The sequence below is a fragment of the Elephas maximus genome, chromosome 10 (genome assembly GCF_024166365.1).
Source record: "Elephas maximus indicus isolate mEleMax1 chromosome 10, mEleMax1 primary haplotype, whole genome shotgun sequence".
Classification (NCBI taxonomy): domain Eukaryota; kingdom Metazoa; phylum Chordata; class Mammalia; order Proboscidea; family Elephantidae; genus Elephas; species Elephas maximus.
Window position 1 is genome coordinate 107264870 of NC_064828.1, and position 22586 is coordinate 107287455.

Consider the following 22586-nt stretch of genomic DNA (forward strand, 5'->3'; position numbering starts at 1 on the left):
GTTGCTCAAACCTTGAGTTTTTATTTATTCTTTCACTCCAGTGGGAACAAGTAGGGAATTTCATCTACTACTTCTCCAATTGAAACTTAGTAGATAGATGGATTCACAGAGATGGAAGCCATCTCTTCTTTTCATAAATAAACTATAGGTTGTTTTTTGTTTTTGTTTTTTTGCTTTTTATCAAATACTCTGGCAGTAAAAGAGAATTTCTTAAAGGACAGTGGCATCCTTTCTTAAGGAATGTGGTGTCACCCAAGTTCTAAACGTTTCAAGGCAGGAAGAGGTACCAATCAATCTATTTTTTAATTCCTAGGAATTCTTCCTGTGACCTGGCATTATGGGAAATTTCCCAGCCTACCATACTGTGGTTGCCCAGCCATGAGTCTCAGTATTTGTTTTTACTCACATATAGCCAGGTGATCTGAAATGCTCAAGTGGACTTAAAAAAAAAAAAAAAAAAAAAGAGGCACGGAGACAAAAGAATTTGTGAAATAGGAAAAAAAATTATTCTTAAGAATCTAAATTGTCGATTGCAAGACATAGTTCTTCTGCACTTTGGGCAGGTGCTCTGTCATGTTGTTTTAATTCAAATCTTTTGACATTTTTCTTTTTCACTGGTTTGCTGTAGATATTTTATGTGTAATAGGTTATTATAATTATTCTTGAGGTGGATTAAAACGGAGTCTTCATAATAGTGATGACTCATTAAAAGCGACCATAAAAAATATTTAAGCGCCCGTTGAAAAGAATTTCCTAAGCTCCTATTATGTGTCAGCATAGACATTCTGCTAATTTACATATAACACTCCCACTTTGTGAGGCATGTCTGAATATTCACACTGTGAGAATCATGAAGGTGAAAGGTTTTCTTTGAAAGATAGGTGAGTTGTACACTGGAGGACAAAGAAATGGCCTAGGTCATGCTGTTGTCTTCAATTCACAGAGTTACTATTGACATGCAGTTATTAGTGTTAGTTGAGTTGGTAATAATCTGATCATTCTATGGGATGAGAGGTGGGGATACTATTTTGGGTTTCATTTCGATAATGAATTCACTTGGTAATGACACATAATGGATATCACGCTTCTGTTGTATTCTTCTGTATTCACGGGGGAGTGCATCTTTTAGGGGCTTTATTACTATTTCTATCCGAAAGCATAGAATTTTTCCTTCAGCCGTCATTTCCTCCTCTGATTTTAGTTATAGCTTTATGTTTTGAGCAGTTCTGTAAAATGTTAATGGATTTTTTCAGTTCATGATCAGCAGCTATATAAAGGCTTGAGTTGTACGTATTAAATAGAAATACACTGGCTTAAAAATGCAATGATAAAAATAAATAATAGATGATTTTAGAGGGTTAGGCCTTTTCTTCCTTTTAATCTGCCAGACTTCCTGAGGCATCTCCATTACTTTTTGGTTGATTTTTGATTAATTCTGACTTGTAAGAGTTATCACAAATCAGACATTTGGATTTGACCTTGTATCTTACTACTCCATGGCTGCCAACCACGCTGACAATGTACATGCCTGTGCTTTCTGCGTATGGCAGGTAAGACAGACCTCTGCTGAAAGGAGATAGAGACACTGGGTGTTTTGCCTCTTGATGAATCTTATCTTTCCACTCAAGGGCCCACCCAGGCCATGCAAGCACCCTTTGGGGGCTGGGGGCTTTAAGCAACCCTTCGGTGGGCAGGCTTGACTAGCGCAGAGCATGCAGGTTCTCTGTGCATGCCTTCCCTCACACATTAGGTACTGTTCTGTCTTCTCCCATGGCCTCTTTTATTTCTGTGGAAGAGAAATTAATTGAAATGGTGGCGTCCTGACAGACATTTTAGAACTTAGTTACAAGTAGTTTGTCTCAGATTGCAGACTCGGATAGCTTTTGAAAATAAATTTTACGAGAAAATGTATAGTATCTGCCAGAAGGTTGGGAGTGTTCCTCTTTTTCACTGTGTACTTCTAACAAATATTGCAGCTTTTGCTTTTTTAGCATAGCGGTTTTAGCCAAAATGATAGGCTTTACTCCCCTTTCCCCCTCCCCCCCGTTTATTTACCTTTCCGTGTGATAGAGTAATGGAAAGTCGTAGGTATCCCCTGGATGTTGCCAGGTTCAGAGTTAATGGCCAAATAGATTCTTCAGCTTTCTGCACCTGTATCTGAGGCACAGGGAGATGAGGGTGATGGAATGGAGGTATGTGGCCACTCCTGTTGTGCAGTTCTGAGGGACCATCAGCTTGCTACCCTTTCAACCCCAGCTCTGTCACCAGTGCTCACCGTCTTTCATGGAGGGCCAGACCCGCCCACGCTGAAAGACCAGCTCTTGGCCCTGAACAAGAAGTCTAAAGACTTCTTGCCCTCAGAGGCTTGTGGCTGAGAGCTCCACCTTGTCAATCGAAACCTGCTACCTATTAATAATGACCCCTGATTAGCTTGACAAAGTGCTCATTTGTGTTCCTTTGTTCCGAAGCTCCTCATCTGGTTTCCTTGAGATTTTCTGTACTACCCCAACCCATATTACTTCTCCCGGTTTGCCTGGGACCGAGCCTGTCTAGCTGAGCTCCTTCTCTTGACCTCCCCAGGTTCCCTGTGAGCTTCCAACTTGAGAGTGAAATGAAATCGAAGGCAGGGCTTCTTTCAGAGCCTCTGAACTCTGTAGAGCAGCAGCGCTGGATCCCAAAGTCACTATTGCCATTGGCCAGGAAAGAGAAATGAAACAGGACCTAACTGCTCGTTACAAACTCTACAGACATTGTATTTAATTTTTTTCTAAAACCATTTATAAATAGTTGGATGTTGCATCAAGTGGGAAATACCTGTAGAAATCTGTAATGAAGCAAATTAAATTATAACCTGGCAGATTCATCCTCATCATTGCCTCAAGTCACAATTGATTAATTGGCTCGTTTCACAAACACTTGGTGGGCACCCCAAGATGCCAGGCCCTACGCTGGTGCTTGGGGTGAGGTACAGAAGTCTGTGCTCCTCAAAAGCTTGCAGCAGGTTGGGAAATGGACTTGCAGGCCATTCCAATCTCATGTGATGGCCGTAATAATGGAAGAGTGTGCAAGGTCCTGTGGGGGCAGAGGAGGGAGCCGGGAGTATTACCAGCATAGAGGAAGTGGCTTTGGAGCCTTCATCTTAAAGAATGAGAAAGCATTTGCCCAGAGAGCAACCAGTAAAAAGGCTTGAAGGACCTGAACAGACTGGCCTACTGATGAAGCCTAAATGGATCCGTAGGGCTGGAGCAGAGCATGAAATGAATGAAGTGGGGCAGGAAAACCAAAAGGAAGGCAGAGACCAGATGCCGAGGGGCCCTGGGGGGGAGAAACGGGATACTCACTCTCCTCTGAGGTTGTTTGTTTTTCTGTTTTTATTCTAAATGTATAATACGATAGAAATCATGAAAAGATGTGAACATGGCCTTACAGTAATCGTCAAGAAGAGCTAAAGAATAGAATGACTTGAAAACAAATCTGACAGTGCTGGCATCTTTCCTTTCTCCCTTGATTGAACGAACCATCTCAATGCCACTCAGCTGTCTGGGTAAAGTGAGACTTGGCGTGCTCATCTGGGCACTCTGAATCTGAATTTCTAATAGAAATGAACCATCATGATTAGCAAGCCTGATATGTCCACAGCAGGGTGTCAGGAAAGTAAACACCAATGAATTTAAGCCAAGTTAATTAAACGATAAATTATTTGTTACTGTCCAAGAACTCTTAAACATAATTATTCTTTCAATTTCTTATTAGTTTATTTGTGCAGATGCTGGAACCAAACTAGCTGAGTCAACCATCCTGAGCAAGCAGATGATCGCCTCAATACCTGGAGTAAGTCCTGACCAAGCTAATTGTCCACCCTTGATAATTCTTCCCATTTCCTCATTTAGCAAGAGATAGTTTTGGGCTTGTGTCCTGGTTCACTTTCTTTTTTTCAACATCCCTAAGCAGTGAGTCCCCCTTCTCCAGCCCTGCCCGCCTCCCCCTGGTAACCACTAATAAACTTTGATCTGTATACGCTTGCCTATTCTAGGTCTTTCATATAGGTGAGATCATACAACACTGAGCCATAGAACAAACATTGTAAAATTGAAAACATATTAGCGTCTTGTTTAAAAGAGCACCAGCGAAAACTTCAGTTCATCCCTGCTACTGGAAGCTCAGTTCCTGGGGACATGAATAAAATTGAAGCAGCCAGTGAAGGAGAGAAAAGAAATTACCAAAGATAGAGAATAGATTTGATTAAAGTTCGATTTTTCCAGAAATAATTTTCTTATACTGGCCTTAGTGAACCAATTTGATTTAATGAAGTCTAAAAGAAAATAAGCATTGTAATGCCTTGTTTTCATTTATAATATTTTCTTTTTGGAATTTTAAAAATTTCCGTTATCACCAACTAGTGAACTGTTTAGTATAATGTGCTAAGATTCTCATCAATAGGGCTGAGAGTGAGAAGCTACAGTAACTTACTGATAGCAAATTTGCACCAACAAACTCAGAAACTTGAGAGATATTGTTAATTAAAATGTATTTTTTAATTTTTATAATTTTAATTTAATAAGAAACATTTTAATAAAAAAAAAGAATCGTCTAATATGACTATATTGTGTAGAAATTACTTTTCATGTTTTGATCTATTTAGTACCCTAATTTGCTTATTCTCATATTGTTGGACATTTACCTATATGCCTTCCAATTTCTTTGCTACTATCTATCTATATATATATATATTCTTAAAAAGAACACCTTCAAGCTTTTTTTAGAAATTATATCCTTGTGATAGATTCCTTAGTCAAAGAGTAGGACTATCTTAATGTTCCTTGGCCTGTATTATTTACCAAAAGAGTTTTATTAATTTACATTTATAAATATACCAAGGAGCCCTGGTGGTGCAATGGTTAAGCGCTCAGCGGCAAACCAAAATGTTGGCAGTTGGAACCCACCCAGAGGATCCTTGGGAGAAAGACCTGGCGATCTTCTCTTATAAAATTACAGCCTAGAAAACTCTATGAGGCAGTTAGTTCTGCTCTTTCCAGTGGGTCACTATGAACCAGAATCAACTCGACAGTATCTAACAAAACATAAGTATGCTGGTTTTACCCACAATACTAAACACTTTTTTTTTTTTAAATACTCTTTATGTAATGGTTTTGTTTGCTTGATTTGGAGGAATATTATGAAAGAGAAAAAATAATAATCATTCTACCCAGAGGTAATTTTACTGCTAACATATTAACGTATTTTCTGTCTTCTTTTTCTGTGTCTATGTGTTTAAACATAGTTGAAATCATAATGTAGAAGATGCTTTAGCTTCATATGTCTTAAGTATTTTCCCCCCCCAAAAAAAAAAAAAATTTTTTTTTTTTTTTTTACAAAGTAGTATCTCGTGTGAATGTACCATCGAATTGTGTTAAGAGTGTGGGCCTTAGACTTACACCAGGGTTTGAGGCCTGCCATTTACTGGCTGTGTGATTTCAAGGAAGTTGTTTACCTGTGACTCCTTGGTTTGGGTCATCTGTAGAATGAGATGTACCCCCCCTCAAAAAAACCCCACAAACCTATTGCCTGTCGAGCCTATTCCAACTCATAGTGACCCTATAGGACAGAATAGGACTACCACATAAGGTTTCCAAGGAGTGGCTGGTGGATTCGAACTACCAACTTTTTTGGTTAGCAGCTGAGCTCTTAACCACTAGGTCACCAGGGCTCCAGAATGGGATATAACAGGGACTAATTAGGAACCCAGAGCCCTGGTGGCACAGTGGTTACAAGTTCAGCTGCTAACCAAAAGGTTTGCAGTTCGAATCCACCAGCCGCTCCTTGGAAATTCTATGGGGGCAGTTCTACTCTGTCCTATGGGGTCACTATGAGTCAGACTCGACGGCAATGGGGTTTTTTTTTTTTTTTTTTGGTTCATTAGGAGCCTTAAGAATTGCTGGTGGCATAGTGATTAAAGCACTCAGTTGCCAACTGAAAGGTTGGCAGTTGGAACCTACCAGCAGCTCCATGGCGGAAAAAGACCTGGTGATCTCCTCCTGTAAACATTACAGCCTATGAAACTCTATGGGGCAGCTCTACTCTGTTCTGTACGGTTGCTATGAGTTGGACTTGACTTGAGAGCACACAACAACAATTAGGAGCCCTGATGGTACAGTGCTTAAGCCCTTGGCTGCCAACTGAAAGGGCAGGGGAGAAAGATGTGGCAATATGCTTCCATAAAGGTTTACAGCCTTGGAAACTATATGGGGCAGTTCTATTCTGTCCTGTAGGGTAGGTATGAGTCAAAATCCACTCAATGATACTGGGTTTTTTGTTTTGGTTTTAATGTATAGGCTGAGAATTAATGAGATAATGTATGGAAAGTATACATAGTGCCAGACACATAAGAAATGCCAAATAAACATTAACTATTAAAAATAATATTAGCAGACATTACCTATTGTTGGATATTTATGTTATTTTCAGTATTCTGCTATTGTAATTAATATGTTATGTACATCATTGTACTTAAATTTTTGTCCACATTTCAGACTATTTCTTTTGTAACAAGATTCCTGGGATGGAATTACTAGACTATGGATTTTTAAGGGCTCTTGATAGTAGTTAGGTTAATGCAGGATGCAGTGAGATAAAATCCCAATACTCAGTGACTTAACACACAAAGAAGTTTATTGTTTGCTCATATGAAGTTTCAGTGGGTATCCTGATTAATGTGGGGACGGCCCTTCCATGTAAACACCCAGGGATCAGGTTCCTTTCATCAAGTGCTTTGTCTAAGAGCCTTGGGGAGTCCCTGGTGGTACAAACGGTTAACCCATTTACCAAATAACCGAAAGGTTGGCAGTTGGAGTCCACCCAGAGCTGCCTGGCAATCTACTACAAAAAAATCATCCACTCTCATGAGGTTGCCTTGAGTCAGAGTCGACTCCATAAACAACTGCTTTTTTTTTAAAGACCCTGGAGTCCTCTGCAGTCACTGGCAGTTGAGGACGTGAATAGAATATGGTACGTGGAAGGTTTACATGATCCAGGTCTGGAAGTGGTGCTGTTTCTTCCACTCACATTCCATTGGCTAGAACTCAGTCACATGGCCACACCTAACCGCAAGGGAGGCTGGGAAATGTGGCCTAGTGGTATGCTAGGGAAGAAGAGGACTGGGCCTGGGGAGTAGCTAGCCTGTCTTTGCCATACACACACTGGTTTCCTTATTGTTTAATTCTTTAAAACTAAATGTTTGCTACATATGTGATAGACCAAAAATAATATCTCTAATATATATAAAATTTATCCCAAGGAATAAAATCAATATTACCCCCCCCCCAAAAAAGAAAGCAACAAATTGTTAGGATTCACATATAGAATCTCTTCCAATGACCAATAAACCATTTAATCTCATTGGCAATCAATGAACTGTAAATTAAAATATAAAACTGTAAAAGATAAAATACAAAAAAATAAAATATATAATCATATTAAATTCAAAAATACAGAAAGTAAAATCAGCTAGTGAATCAGCATTATTTTCTAAAGCTAAAACGTACTGATGGTGAGATGACACAAGCGTTCTTGTAACCTACTGGTGGTTAGTGAAAAATAGTACTTCTTGCTGGAGGGCAGTTTGACGGTCTACTTCTAGCAATGTGAGAAAATAACGAAGTATGCACCTAAAGATTGATATGCAAGTATATTTATTAAAGCATCATTTAAAATAACAAAAATATGGAAATAAAACAAATGTCCAACATTAAGGTATTGTTTAAAACAAGGCACATCCATAAGAAACTATTATCTGGCTATCACATCAAGTTTTCAAAGAATATTTAATGAAGTGGAAAATGCTTATAACAGATTGAATTAAAAAGCAGATTAGAAAAAATATTCTCTCAATCTGATATAAATATATGTGTGTGTGTTACATGCATTAAAAAACTAGGAAGGAATTATAAACAATGGTTGGAATTATGGGGCGCGGGTGGTAATTGGAATTACGGTGATTTAAATTTTTCTTTTTATTAATTTGTATTTTCCAAATTTTCTATGTTGAACATGTGTTCCTTTTTATAATCTAAGAAATGTAACTTTAAAATCAGGTGTAAGTTTTGCAGAAGAATTGGATGTGATTCACTTCAATTCATATATTTGAGGTGAGAAGACATGCTTTCAACTCACTGATCAGCTTTTCTGTTGAAATAAGTATAGGCCTTCTGAGACAAATGGAGCTTAACGCTCTGTTTTTTGTTTTTTTTTTAATAACACGCCTAAGGTTATACTTCACATGGCTTGCAAAGTAAAAGAAAAAAAAAGGGAGAGTAATTGGGAATTATATTCTTTGTTTTATAAGTGTAGATGGCTCACAAAGATTTTCCTGCCTGTGAAGTGGATTTTGAGGCTTTTATTAGATGTAGCTGCTGCCTCTTGAGCAAAAGTAACTAGGTAATAGTAAATTCTTTGCTCTCATATGTTGAAACTCAAACTTAAAAGACAAATATAGAATAAGGCTCCCAGGAATTATTTTCTGTGACATTTGCCTAGTGGAAGTGGTATAAACACTGCCTATGGTTATGAAAGAAACAGATCCTTTTCAAGAAATTCAAGAACAGACTATGGGCTCTTATTTGCATGACATGTGAAAGGTCAGAGAAAATGGAATAAATCGAGGAGAAATCCCTCCTTGCACTACAGGATTAATATTCCAAAAGCAGGAACACAATAACCTTTTATAATTCCTTCCCTTGATTTAAATGAAAAGAAGAAACTCTTAGAACATAGGAGATGCTTGGAAAACACTCCGACAGAACTGCCAGTGACCTTATTTTACTGTTTGTTATCCTGTCAGAGGAGCTGACAGGCGTAACATTCTAGAAGAGATGGAAGGTGATATAGTTCAGTGCCGTGCAGATTTACATGAACATGGGAAAATGAGAGCCACTGGGTGAGCTCGTTAAGTATATACCGGTAATTTTCCAGATTTCCCTAAATAAAGCCGAGAAAGGCCTTTAGTATGGTATTCATAGGCCTTCAAAGCCTGCCTGCTTCTGATCTACATTATACCCAGGCTGATATGTGGTTCCCTCAATACAGCTCTGATGTAGCAGCCGGCCTGTTCATTTTCCTTTTCTTTACTCACAATCCTATATTCACTGCATTGCCCTGAGAGGGCAGCTTATGCCATTTAATAACCTAAAACACAAGCATGCTTGCTTTCTCATGTCCCTGTTCGTTTCTTTCTAACTTCCCAAACATGCTGCTAGTGCACGAGGAAGAGGTGACCATTTTGCTTCGTTCCTTTTTTTGTTATCTCTCGCAAGAACTAGACAATAATACATTTATCTAGTCGTACACCTACTATGGGAAACTCTGGTAGCGTAGTGGCTAAGTGCTATGGCTGCTAACCTAAAGGTCGGCAGTTCAAATCCGCTAGGCACTCTTTGGAAACTCTATGGGGGCAGTTCTGCTCTGTCCTATAGGGTCGCTATGAGTCAGATTCGACTCAACGGCCACGGATTACATCTACTAGGTATCAGAAGTTAAGCTGTAAGTGACTTGAATATGCAAATTTTGACTCAAGCATGTTTGTTTATATATTATTATTATTATTGATAAAAAAAGATTCTGGATTCTGGTGGTAGAATTTGGTGGCACATGTTTTATGTGTATTTAAGACTCCTTAGGAAACCCTGGTGGCCTAGTGGTCAAGTGCTATGGCTGCTAACCCAAAGGTCGGCAGTTCAAATCTGCCAGGTGCTCCCTGGAAACTCTACGGGGCAGTTCTACTCTGTCCTATATGGTTGCTATAAGTCGGAATCGATTCAATGGCAGTGGTTTTTTTTTTTTTTTTTTTAAGACTCCTTAGAGTAACAAAGCGTTACTGTAGTTTTGGGATGATCCAGGTCATAAAGACTCTGATGCTGATAGATTTAGGTAAGCTACATCTTTGTATATAAACCAGTTTAAAAACAAGCAAACAGGTATCAGTTAAATTACCCAGCTGAAAAAAAAATTTAATCCTGTCTCCTCTAGGCCCTCTGTGTTTTCTTACTCCCCACCACAAACCTTTTAAAAATTTTGTCCAAACCAGCTCATGTAGGCCAGCACAATCACAGATTATGTTGAGGGTAATGGATTCAGAAATCCAGAGAATGAGACAACTCGTTAGTAAACAGCGTGAAATCAGAGTGAGCCAAGCACTGGAGTGAGGGCAAAAGTGAAGGCGTCCCTCAGACCGAGCCACAGCGGTGTCCTTGCGTTTCAGTGCGGAACGGCCGCCATGGAGTGCGTGCGGCAGTACGTCAGCGAAGTGCTGGATTTCATGGCGGACATGCACACACTCACCAAGCTGAAGGTAAGAGGCCTTTCCTCCGTCCCTCTCTTAGGGTTGCAAAACACAGAAACATTCCTGGAGAATTAAGCAATATAATTATAGGGGAATTGGTTGTTACCTGTGAGACCACTGTGACATTGTAGAATGAGCTCGCGACTGAGGAGTCTGAAGAACTGGGTCCCAGCTCTGCAAAGAGGGAGAGGAGAAAGGGAAAGGTATATACTTATTTGACATCAACTATGTGCCTGCCTTTACTTTTGCCCTTTATTCAGCCCTCACACTCCCCCTATTAAGGTATTACTCCCATTTTACAAGTGTAGAAACTGAGGGTTGAAGTGGTGAAATCGTTTGCTCAGGGTCACACTACTAAAAAGCGGTGAGGTCAGGAGTTAAATGGAAGATTGTGGTGACTCCAGACCCATTCCCTTTTCACGATACCACATAGTATCACTTAGCTGCCTACAGCCTCAGTTTTCTCATTTGCAAAATAAGTGTAATAACACTTACCTTGCCTGACGGTTAGATTTGATATGAAATAATGTGAGCGAACAGACTTTCATAAATGGCAATGTGTATGCAAACGTAAGCCGTTTATTTTATCTGCATTGAAGCTATCTTCTTCAAGAAAATAACGAAAGGGGACAGAATAAAATTTAATTTGCATATGGACAAAATCCAAGTGAAATTGTTGAGTTTATTTATTGTTTGCAGGGTGGAATGAATTGCTGATGCAAGTCAGCTTCCCTGCCGTGATTCGAGTAGGGACCTAAAAGATTAATGGTCTGAGAGATTTGAGGAAGGCCCTGGAGAGAAGGCAGAAGAGAATCCAAACATGGCCCAAGGAGCAGCCAAATTGCAATCTGGCATTAAATGATTCCTTTATGATAAACAGGAATTTAGCGATCCAAGAAGTTCATCAGCTAAAAATATTGTCTTTTCACCACCGAAATCAGTTTTCAGACTCTGCCCAGATGGCCAAAGTGTTTCTTGGTATAGTGAAAGATTTGCAAATGCTAAGCATAAAGTAGAATCAAAATTTAAATGGATAATTTCTCATGAGATCTAAATCAGGGCTTCGAACCGGTTCTGAATGGTTCAGTAATTCCAGCTTAAAGGAGAGCAGCGTACATGTTGCATAGCAACCAGATCTGTTGCCCGTGGAATTTCGACCCCAATAGGAAACAAACAGTGGTGCGTCACTCAAAGATGGTGGCCAGCCGCGCCACTTTGAATGTGTGTCACTCTCCACAGTCCTGCCCATAATCCAATCTACTACATTAAACTCCTGAAACTTTAGGGATCCATGCAGGAGATTGGGTTTTTGGCAGGACTGTGGAGAGCGACACACGTTCAAAGTGGTATGGTTGGCCGCCATCTTTGAGTAGGGCACCACTATTTGTTTCCTGCTTGGATCAAAATCTCATGGGCAAAAGATTTGGCTGCTATGCAAAGCATACACTGCCCTCCTTTATGTTGGCAATTACTGAACTTTTCTGAACCGGTTTGAGGTGCTGATCTAAATCCAGTAATTTCTAGGTAAGGTACCCTAGCTTTTGATTGTACACTGGTTACTGACTGCTGACTCATGTTACCCACACTTGAATGACTTTGATGTATACAGAAGAGGCAACAATTTTTTCCTACAAGTTGTTAGCTTGTTTTGTAGACACTTTCAAAATATGGAGAAAGATAATAAAAGGGATCCATGATGATCAAATGGTTGGGAACTACAATTATAATCCAGTTAGCTGGTTTTACATATTTGGAAGCAGATCAAAAAGGTAAACTGGCAAGTGGCTTGTCCAAGTCAATGCAACTAATTAGGGTCAAGTTGGGTCTGGAACCTAGGCCTCTTAACTCCCAGCCCAGTGCTCTTCCCAGTGTGTCACACTGAGCAAATAAATCTTTCTAAATTAATTCAACAAGGATATATTGAGCACCTACAATGTGCTTGACACTGTTCTAGGCATTAGGGACACAATGCTGGGCAAAAATAGACACAGTAGCTACCCTCATTTATAATCTAGCAATGGAAACAGAATTTAATGAAAAGTTCATGCAAACAAAAGTATAATTTTGACTCTGACAGACAAATCTTCCAGCAGGAAGATTTGACCCAGCCAGGGAGGCCAGAGAAGGCTTCCCTGAAGAAGTGACACTGGAGCAGTTAATTGGGTAAAGAGAGGCTGAAAACTATTTCAGGCAGAGAAAACAGCACAAAGAAAGGCCTGATGGTGGGAGGGAGCATGGAGGGCCAGTGTGGCTGAACCATGGGGATGAAAGGGTGAGGTGCAGAGATCTGCAGTAGCTAGATCCTTCTAGGATTTATAGACCATGCTAAGGAGATTTTTTTGTTTGTTTTTACTTTTCCTTTACCCGAAGAACGGTGGGAAACCATGGAAGAAGATTAAGTGGGGTGTGTGATTGGGAGTGGTGATAGAAGGAGGGAAAATGGTCACTGATCTTTTTAAAGAGTGACCTGGAATGTCACCAGGCACTGTGCAAAGTTTCAGCATGCCATTTGATTTTGTAGAGCCACATGAAGACTTGTTCCCAACCTCTGCATGAAGATACATTTGGCGGACATCTCAAAGTTGGGCTGGCCCAGATAGCAGCCATGGAAATCTCACGGGGCAACCACAGAGATAATAAAGCTGTGATTCGGTATCTGCCTTGGCTCTATCATCCCCCTTCTGCAATGCAGCAAGGGTAAGACTCTTTATTTTTCCAAGAATGAGTATAATAAAGCATGAAATGACATTTAGTTTCCTGGGGTTCGTTTAGAGCAAATGAATGCATCTAAGGTTTATGGAGGTAGAATATGATTGTTTAAGAAGTTGGAGATCGAGGACCACCTGCATACTTGGTTACCTGGCAGCATTATTGAACACAAGCCCTTTATGACATGCTACCAACAAAAGAAATTTGCCCCGGCACAAAAGCCTCAATCATCCTGATGGATGATGAAAACTTGGAACCTACTGTCACTTTAAACTGTCACTTTAACTCTCAATTTTAATTAGTTCAAGAATCAATAGGTATTTACTGAGCACTTCCATGGTCTCTGCCTTCAAGGAGCTTAGAGTATAACTGGAACAAAATCTAAGCAAAGATGAAGGAATTAGATTGCAAAAAGATACAATCCCCTGATCCTGTCTGTAAGTGAGGCTAAAGAAGGGAAAGGTGAGTGTGGGCTAGTTTAGCCGGCAACTCAGAGCAGGCTTGAGCCTGTACTTTTGCATGGTTGGCCTTCTTGGCAGAGGCAAGGTCTGGAGTTGGTGGTGAGAATTCAGGAAAACAGGTGGCTGTGTATATCTCCTCTTTTTCCCCTCTAGTGGGAGATGTCAGAGAAGTTTTTAATGAGAGGAAAGGAAAGAGTTTAGAAAGAAAAGCTAGTGAGAGAGGCAGCCAGGTTTGTGGAAGAATGAGGCAGAATATTTAATCCTGTGTCACCAAAGGCTGCTATTTGTTCCAGAAGTAAAATCCAGGATTAAAATGAGAAACCACATATACATTATTTTGTTAGCACTCTCTTGCCTTGGTGTTTTATTTTATGTAATTGCTGTGGGACCACTCTTTAAATCCTGTCCTTCAGTAAACATTTATTGAGCACCCAATGAGACAGAAAACATAAAATCATTTTTTAAACTTTCTTCTTCTCTAATAGACCTAAAGAATTCATCGAGTGTGTCTCCCACATCCGTCTGTTGTCTTGGCTGCTTCTGGGTTCCCTCACTCATAACGCAGTATGTCCAAATGCCTCCTCTCCTTGCTTGCCCATACCTCTGGATGCAGGTTCCCATATTGCAGACCATCTCATTGTTATCCTGATTGGATTTCCAGAGCAATCAAAGGTAAGTGATTTCTGCAAGATTAAGACCACATACTTCGAAATTGCTAATGGAACCCCTATCAGCCAATTATGTTTCTTCTGAGAAGAAAATGCAGCTTATCACTTGCCCTCCTGTGGATGTTAGGAAAGCAGCTTTGTGCTAAGGTCTTATTTAACATTGTTTAAATTCCCACACTACCTTTGTCCACCCCCCCCCCCAATTGTTTTTCGGCTTATTTTTATGAAGATAAATTACAGAAGCAAGCAAGAATTCGTTTCCTAGGCATTTCTGTCTCAAAATAATGAAGAGGAATCAAAGGCTAGAAATATGATAAAAAAAAAAAGTCTGCAATCAGTTTTTAGAACCAGATAGGAAGTGGAGAAACATTTATGCTCTATCTAATCCTTCATGCACTATTTTTTCAGCTCATGTCTCTAAAGATACATGAAGATACCAAATGAAAATAAGAAGGCCAGTTAGGAGCTCACTAAAGCACAAGCTGGAATCATCTCTGCAGAGGATCTTTATAAATTGTAGACACAGAGGATGTGCTTGAGTGACTAAAGTAAACCCAGGGCAGGCATCAGTCATGAGCCCCTACAAGCAATCCAGACACATTGATGCTAATCAGCCAAGAGGAGTTTTGGGAGGTCACAGTGGGTTTGGTGACAGCTGGGATTTAGGCCAGGGTGTGTGACTATGAGATAAACTAGAACACCAATTCAAGTGAGCTGAATGATGTTTGCAAAGAGGAATTAGGCAGTCTGTTCCCTCATATTTCAACCCAGATCTGTGTTTGATCCCTAACTATGCCACTTTCTAATTTTCTGACTTTGGAAAAGTTACTGAACCTCTCTGAGCTTCATTAGATGAGGAGAGGGTTTGAGACTTGTGAAAGGTGATCTGTGAAAAGTCCTTAGCACAGAGTTTGGCACATCGTAGGTGCTTACTAAAGAAAGGCTTACTACTAATGTGAGTGGAGACCCTGGTGGTGTAGTGGTTAAGAGCTACAGCTGCTAACCAAAAGATCAACGGTTTAGATCCACCAGGTGCTCTTTGGAAACTCTGTGGGGCAGTTCTACTCTGGCCTATAGGATTGCTATAAGTAGGAATCGACTAGTCGGCAGTGGGTTTGGTTTTTGGTTTGGGGTACTAATGTGAGTATTGCTGCCAAAGCTGCTGCTGCCACTGCTGCTGTTGGAATTATTAAATGCTGGACATGCTTTCATACGCATCGCCTTGTTTTCTCCTGACTACAACTGTTGGAGGAGGGCACCCCGGTTTACAGAAGAGGAAACACCCTAAACTGGTGGAACAATTAGTCTTCCTAATTCTAGTTTAGGAGTGGGAATGTCAGTTTCATTAAAGGGCAGGGGGTGGGTAGATTTATTCTGCAATTTAAGATGCCTTCTCTTGGAAAAGATGCTTTGTTCTCTGAGCACACTCCCACTGCCTGAGCTGAGAGCAGATTGCTTTAAGGTGATGACTCACGAGTCTGTAAGTCGAAGGTAACTCTTTCAGCCTTGGACCACTTGGATTAGATGCTTTGGGGTGCTCTCTGGAGTGCCAGCCCCACCAGGACGTAACTGCTGCCTGTCTTCTTCCCTGTTAGACCTCCGTGCTGCACATGTGTTCCCTCTTCCATGCGTTCATCTTTGCTCAGCTCTGGACGGTATATTGTGAACAAAGCGCAGTAGCTACAAACGTGCAGAATCAGAATGAATTCGGCTTCACAGCGATACTGACAGCCTTGGAGTTTTGGAGTAGGGTCACCCCCAGCATCCTTCAACTGATGGCCCATAACAAAGTGGTAAGTTCACATAAGTTCCCCTGCTGGGTGAAATCTCAAACTATAAACCACTCCCAGTCCTCACACTATCCGCTCTTTGAAGGCCTCAATAGTGATTAGTTACATTGTAAGTGGGACGTTCTACTTGCATAAAAATTTCAGTGAAAAACAAACAAGTTCAGTAAACATAATTTTGTTTTCTTTACCTAATATCAGATGAAATTTCTGCCTTTCAAGAGTTGTTTTGGTGCTTATACTGTCAGGGACTTAGGAGTGAGATTCATGTGATTTTTGGATTTCTAAGCAATTGGAAAAATCATAGCAAATTAGGGCATCTTTTTGCGATAGTTTAAGAACAGACCAACCATGCGTGATTGTTCCACCCAGGGCCCAAAGCCTGAAAAGAACCTCATCTTTTTGAGTTGCCCTGTTAACACCTAAATTCCCCAATCCTCAAATCCATTTGGATGTGGATGGCTCCCCAAGAGAGGGGCTCCTCTGATCTCACTGGCAAACATCTGGGTGTGGTCAGCATGAGCCAGCTGCATTGGACAAGTTTGGGTGAGTGCTCCTAGAGTCAGGGCTGGAGGGTTTAAGGAAGGGATTTACAGAGGGGCGTCTTGGTTCCGTTTGCTCCATTTGAGGGGTCTCAGCTGGGAGAGCAGCAGCCAGGGCCTTGGCTACAGGGGACACCATCAGTAGGGTTTTGTCTGTGAGGAGCAGGGGGCCTGGAAGAGCTCTGTAATGATGCCCTGCCCACAGAAGGCACTCAGGAAATGATCTTGGATTCATTGAATATTAGTCTAAGAAACATTTTCTTTTAGCTTTAATTGGTGTGGGGATTATATATGTTCTCTGAGAAGCTTTTTTTTCTTTTTTTTTTCCATTAGTGAAATAGATATTAAAAGGCAGTTCTGTATGTAAAGAAATGTTTTAGTTTAACTTAAAGGAAATTTATGTAGAAATTTTAGGGTTCACAAACAGTTCTGCTTTGGAAATAATTGTATTCATAGGACCATAGATTCCAGGACTGAAGAAGAACTTGGAGGCCAAGCATTCTGTCCAGTTATTTTATAGGTGATGAAGCTAAGGCCTTAATCTTAGGCTAGAGATTGGAAATTTCCTTAGATTATCATTGGTTTTTTGATACCAATAACACCTCTCCTCTAAATCTCTCTTGATAATTCAAATATTGGAAATAAACTGGTTACGAATGGATTTTGTAAAAATGATGTTACACATGAATTTGTTACAAATGAATTTTGTACAGAAGATATTACAAATAAATTTGAATTAATTTTATTCTGAGAATTTTGTTAACCCAGATAAGCCAGACAGGTAAAATCCCACTGGAGTGTTTAAAATCCAGCCGTAGGACATTCTGATGAGTGATATAATTTCTACTGTACTTTGTAACTGTCATAAGCATGGCTGCCTTGTTCCATAGAGAACTGAGCCCCAAAGCCAGATCTGCAATAAACTAAATAGCCCCTCCCAATGAAGAAACTGTGGAGAAAGAATCAAGATGGAAAACAGGATTTAAGGCCAGAGAGCTCTATAGCTGGAAATGAGGTGGCAGAAGCCATGTGTCCTCTGGTGTATCAGATGCAGTGCAGATTGTTGAGCTCAATACCCAAGTGCCACCGGCAGTTCTGAGTTAGATGAGGAAGGTGTGCCAACTGCAAAACCTCTGGAGCTTTCTTAACTAAGTTTCTGGTCTGAAGATTTAGAGGTGAACAGACTCCACTTTGTGTGGTCCCCTATGGTCATTATGCTGAAAGACCCCCCAGGCACAGGGCAGTGCACAGGGCAGTCCGTTCTCTAGGGCTGCAGACTGCATTGCAGAGTTTCCATATTACTGGGAGTGAAACTGATTTTCATGTTTGTTGTTTCAGATGGTAGAAATGGTGTGTCTCCATGTGATTAGTTTAATGGAGGCATTGCAAGAATGCAATTCAACAATTTTTGTAAAGGTAGGAAAATCTTATGGCTTTTACAGACTATTTCTTACTACTAAAAACAAATGTGGATTTATTTTGAATGTACTTTCTGAAGGGGAAAGTAAAACTGCCTTAGTTCCAGTATTCAGAGTTGGGGCTGGAGGATCCAGACTTATGTAACAACCTTCGCCAAATAGTCATTGGGCTATTTTTGCATTTGCTTCACCACTGTGGCCAACTCAACCTGAGTTAAATATGTCAGACCAAAGTTAAATGGAACACAAGAAGTAATTCAAATATTACTGAGGGAGAGTTGATCTGAAAGTGGTCTGAAAATTGGTTGGTGGTACCTCTTTGCCAAAGATATCCAGAAAACCAGGAAAATTGTAATTGATGTGGTAGCTGGTGATCTTTTCTAAGATAAATTAACTTTAGCTTCAAATATTATCATTCTAAATCATAATACAGTGTATGAAACTAATCTACGTGTTTGTCATCTGCCCAGGGACATCAGAAACTTACTAGTGTGATAAAAAAAATCAAGGAGTAAATGAGTACTTGGTTTCTCACTCACTTTATCATTTTACCTCCTCTTTTTCCTTCCTCCTCTCCATCTCACTGATTCTTTTTCGTTTCGCCACTTGTACCTTTTCCTTCATTACTCTCACCTCCATATTCTCTTTATTTTAGACACCGTCTACCACCACGGAGTGCATCAGTTTGGAACCTTACAGCTCGCTATTTCATTCCTTGGTTGACTCTGTTCAGTAAACGACACTTGCCAAGTTAACTCACACTGTGTTGAAAAGAGGCAGCCCATCTTCAGGGAAAACTTGACTGTTACTAGAACAGTGCAAGGTTCTTGGCTCAAATGGGATAGATATATCTAGCTAGCTAGCTAGTCAGTAGCAAAAGTCAGCACTGTGAGAGAAAATGTATAACCAACAACTGGATGATCACACTGAATTTTATTTTTTACAGCTTTATTGAAGTATAATTTACATACAGTAAACTGTACATTTTTAAAATGTACAATTTGTTAATTTTTGACATATGTGTAACCATCACTACAGTCAAGATAACAAACATATCAGTCACCCCAAAAGTTTTCCTGTGCCCGTTTATAATCTCTCTCTTCCTTCTCTTCTCATAACCTGCTGTCTTAGACATCTAGTGCTGCTATAACAGAAATACCACAAGTGGATGGCTTTAACAAAGAGAAGTTTATTCTCTCACAGTCCAATAGGCTACAAGTCCAAATTCAGGGCGCCGGCTCCAGGGGAAGGCTTTCTCTCTCTGTCAGCTCTGGAGGAAAGTCCTTGTCATCAGTCTTCCCTTGGTCTGGGAGCATCTCAGAGCAGGAACCTCAGGTTCAAAGGATACGCTTTGCTCTCGGCACTGTTTTTTGGTGGTATGAGGTCCCCGTGTTCCTCTGCTCGGTTCTTTCTTTTATATCTCAAGAGAGATTGGCTTAAGACACTGTCTAATCTTGTAGATCTCATCGATATGACTGCTGCTAATCCATCTTATTAGATCATGGTGATAGGATTTACAACACATAAGGAAATTGCATCAGTTGATAAAATGGTAGGCAATCATACAATACTGGGAATCATGACCTGGCCAAGGTGACAGATATTTTGGGGGGACAGAATTCAATCCATGACACCTGCCATGTTGCATTCATACCATCAGTGTTCGAGAGTTCCCATTCTTGCACATTTTTCTCAGCGCTTGGTATATTCAGTCTTTAATTTTAGTCATTGTTAGAGTTGTATACTGGTATCTCATTGTAGTTTTAAATTGCATTTTCCTGTTGGCAGATGACGTTAAGCATCTTTTCATGTGCTTGTTTGCAGTTCATATATCTTCGTGGTGAAGTGTCTGTTCAGATTATTTGCCCATTATTTATTGTTTCTTATAATTGAATTTTGAGGTATAAGTCCTTTATCAGATATGTTACTTGCAAAAGTTTTCTCTGTAGTTTGTCTTTAATTGTCTTTCAAAGAGCAGATGTTCTTAATTTTGATGAAGAGTAATTTAACAGATTATTCTTTTATGGATTGTACTAGATGTCGTGTCTAAACTGTGTCTAGTTATGTCTAATTTGAGAGCCAAAGATTTTCTTCTAGAAGTTTTATAGTTTTGAGTGTTTCTTTAGGTCCCTGGTGGCACAATAGTTCAGAGTTTGGCTTCTAACCAAAAGGTCGGCAGCTCGAATCCACCACCTGCTTCTTGGGAACCTTATGGGGCAGTTCTACTCTGTCCTATAAGGACGCTACGAGTCAGAATCAACTCGATGGCAATAGGTTTGGTTTGGTTTTGCATTTTAGATAAATTTTAAAATAAGCTTCTCAATTTCTACAGAAAGCCTCCTGGAAATTTGATTGAGATTTCAGTCAATGTATAGATCGGTTTGAAGAGAATTAACATCTTAATGATATTGAGTGTCCTGATACATGAACACAATGCATCTGTCCATTTATTTATGCCTTCTTAAACTCTTCTCAGTGGTATTTTGTAGTTTTCCATATACAGGCCTAGTATATTTTTCTCAGATTTGTCCCTAAGTATATCATATTGTTACGCATGAAGTTACATTTGACTGTTGTAAATGGTTGTTGTTGTTTTTTTTAATTTCTGCTTGTTTGTTGCTAGTGTATAGAATTACAATCAGTTTTTATATTGACCTTATACTCTGCAAACTGTTAAACTCACTTAATGGTTTTGGTAACTTTTTTTTGTCATTTTCATCAGATTCTCTAAATAGACAATCATGGTGTGTGCAAATAAAGGCAGTTTTATTTCTTCCTTTCCATTCTTTATTCTTTTTATTTCTTTTTCTTGTTTCATTTTACTGGCTAGATCCTCCGGTACAAGTTGAATAGAAGTGGTGCTTGCTCTTGATCCTTGGGAGAAAGCATTCTCTCTTTTACTGTTAAATATAAATGTTAGCTGTTGATTTTTTTGTAGGTATCTTTTATCAGGTTGAGTAAGATTCTCTTCTATTCCTAATCTGCTGAGAAATTTTATCAGAATGTATGTTGAATTTGTCCAATGCTTTTTCTACATCTGTTGAGATGGTCATATAACTTCTTTTTTGACTGTTAATATGAAGAATCTCATTGATTTGACTTTTGAATGTTAAACCAACTTTGTAATCCTGGGACAAACCACACCTGGTCATGAAGTATTATCCTTTTTATATCTTGCTAAATTTGATTTGCTAACATTTTGTTAATTTTTTTTTGCATCTATGTTCAAGATGGTTATTGGGCTATAATGTTCTTTTCTTGCAATGTCTTTTTTGTTGTTTGGTATCGGGGTAATGCTAACCTCATAGATTGAGGTGAATACTTCTTTTTCTGTTTTCTAAAAACATTTGTGTAGAATCAGTATTTCTGCTTTAGATATTTGGTAGAATTTAGCTGAATTTAACTTATTGCTGTCTGCCTTTAAGTAATATTATGCCACTTCATATATAGTATTAAAAAAAAAAAAGCGCATTGCTGTTGAGTCGATTCAGACTCATAGCGACCCTCTAGGACAGAGTAGAACTGCCCTATAGGGTTTCCAAGGATCACTTGATGGATTTGAACTGCTGACCTTTTGGTTAGCAGCCAAACTCTTAACCACTGCACCACCAGGGTTTCCATGTATAAAAAAAAAAAAAATAGTATAAGAACCCCTTAATAGTAGACTTCCACTTCTCACCTCCTGGCTTTGTGCTATTGTTGTTTATTTCTACATATGTTATATACTGTATAATACGTTATTACCATTTTTGCTTTAAGCAGTCAATTATCTTTTAAAGAGTTTTTAAAAATTTATATTCGCTTTTTAGATTTATCATATTGCCATATTTATCTTTGCCATTTTTCAGTACATTTCTTCCTTTTGTATAGATCCAAAGTTCCATCTGTTATCATCTTTCTTTTGCCCAAAGGACTCGGAAAAAAAAAAAAAAACTTTCTTGTGCAAGTTTACTGGTAGTGAATTCATTCAGCTTTTGTATGTCTGAGTCTGAGGAAGTTTTAATTTTGCATTCATTTTTTAAAGATATTTTCACTGAGTATTGAATTATAGGTTGACAACCCCCCCGCCCCTCCAGTATTTTAATGATGTTGCTAGTTTACTGTCTTTTTGCTTGCATCGTTTCCACCAAGAAGTCTGTGTCATTCATAGTGTTTTTTCTCTGGCTTCTTTTAAGATATTTTCTTTATCACTGTTGTTAACATATCTGATGATGCCTTAGTGTTGCTTTCTTCATGTTTCTTGTGCTTGGTTTGTTGAGCTTCTTGGATCTGTAGGTTTATAGTCTTCATTATATTTGGAGAATTATCAGTCCTTGTTTCTTCAAATAATATTTTCTATGCCTCTACTTATGCTCAATATTTTCCTCTACCTTGTTGACTATAATGAATATAGTTGTAAGAATTGTTTTAATGACCTTGTCTACCAATTCTGCCATCTGTGTGCCATTTTTGGGTCTGTTCCTGTTGACTGGCTTTTTTCCTCATTATGAGCCACATTTTCATGATTCTTTGAATGCTTGCCAATTTTTTGTTGGATTCCTGGCATTATGAATTTCACTTTCTTGGGTTCTGGATATTTTTGTATTCCTATAAATATTCTTAAACTTTATTCTGTGACATAGTTAAATTACTTAAAAGGCATTTTATCCTTTTGAGTCTTGATTTTAA

At 39.2% G+C, this 22586-nt stretch overlaps 1 protein-coding gene across 1 annotated transcript in view; it reads left to right on the forward strand.

Annotated features, from left to right (window-relative positions):
* Positions 1-22586, forward strand: part of UNC79 (unc-79 homolog, NALCN channel complex subunit) — a 220952-nt gene that overhangs the window by 192366 nt on the left and 6000 nt on the right. Inside the window, exons 44-49 of the mRNA XM_049898829.1 lie at positions 3754-3831; positions 10253-10342; positions 12855-13030; positions 13989-14175; positions 15767-15964; positions 17839-17916. Coding sequence (XP_049754786.1) covers positions 3754-3831; positions 10253-10342; positions 12855-13030; positions 13989-14175; positions 15767-15964; positions 17839-17916 — 807 coding nt within the window. The remainder of the gene's footprint in view (positions 1-3753; positions 3832-10252; positions 10343-12854; positions 13031-13988; positions 14176-15766; positions 15965-17838; positions 17917-22586) is intronic.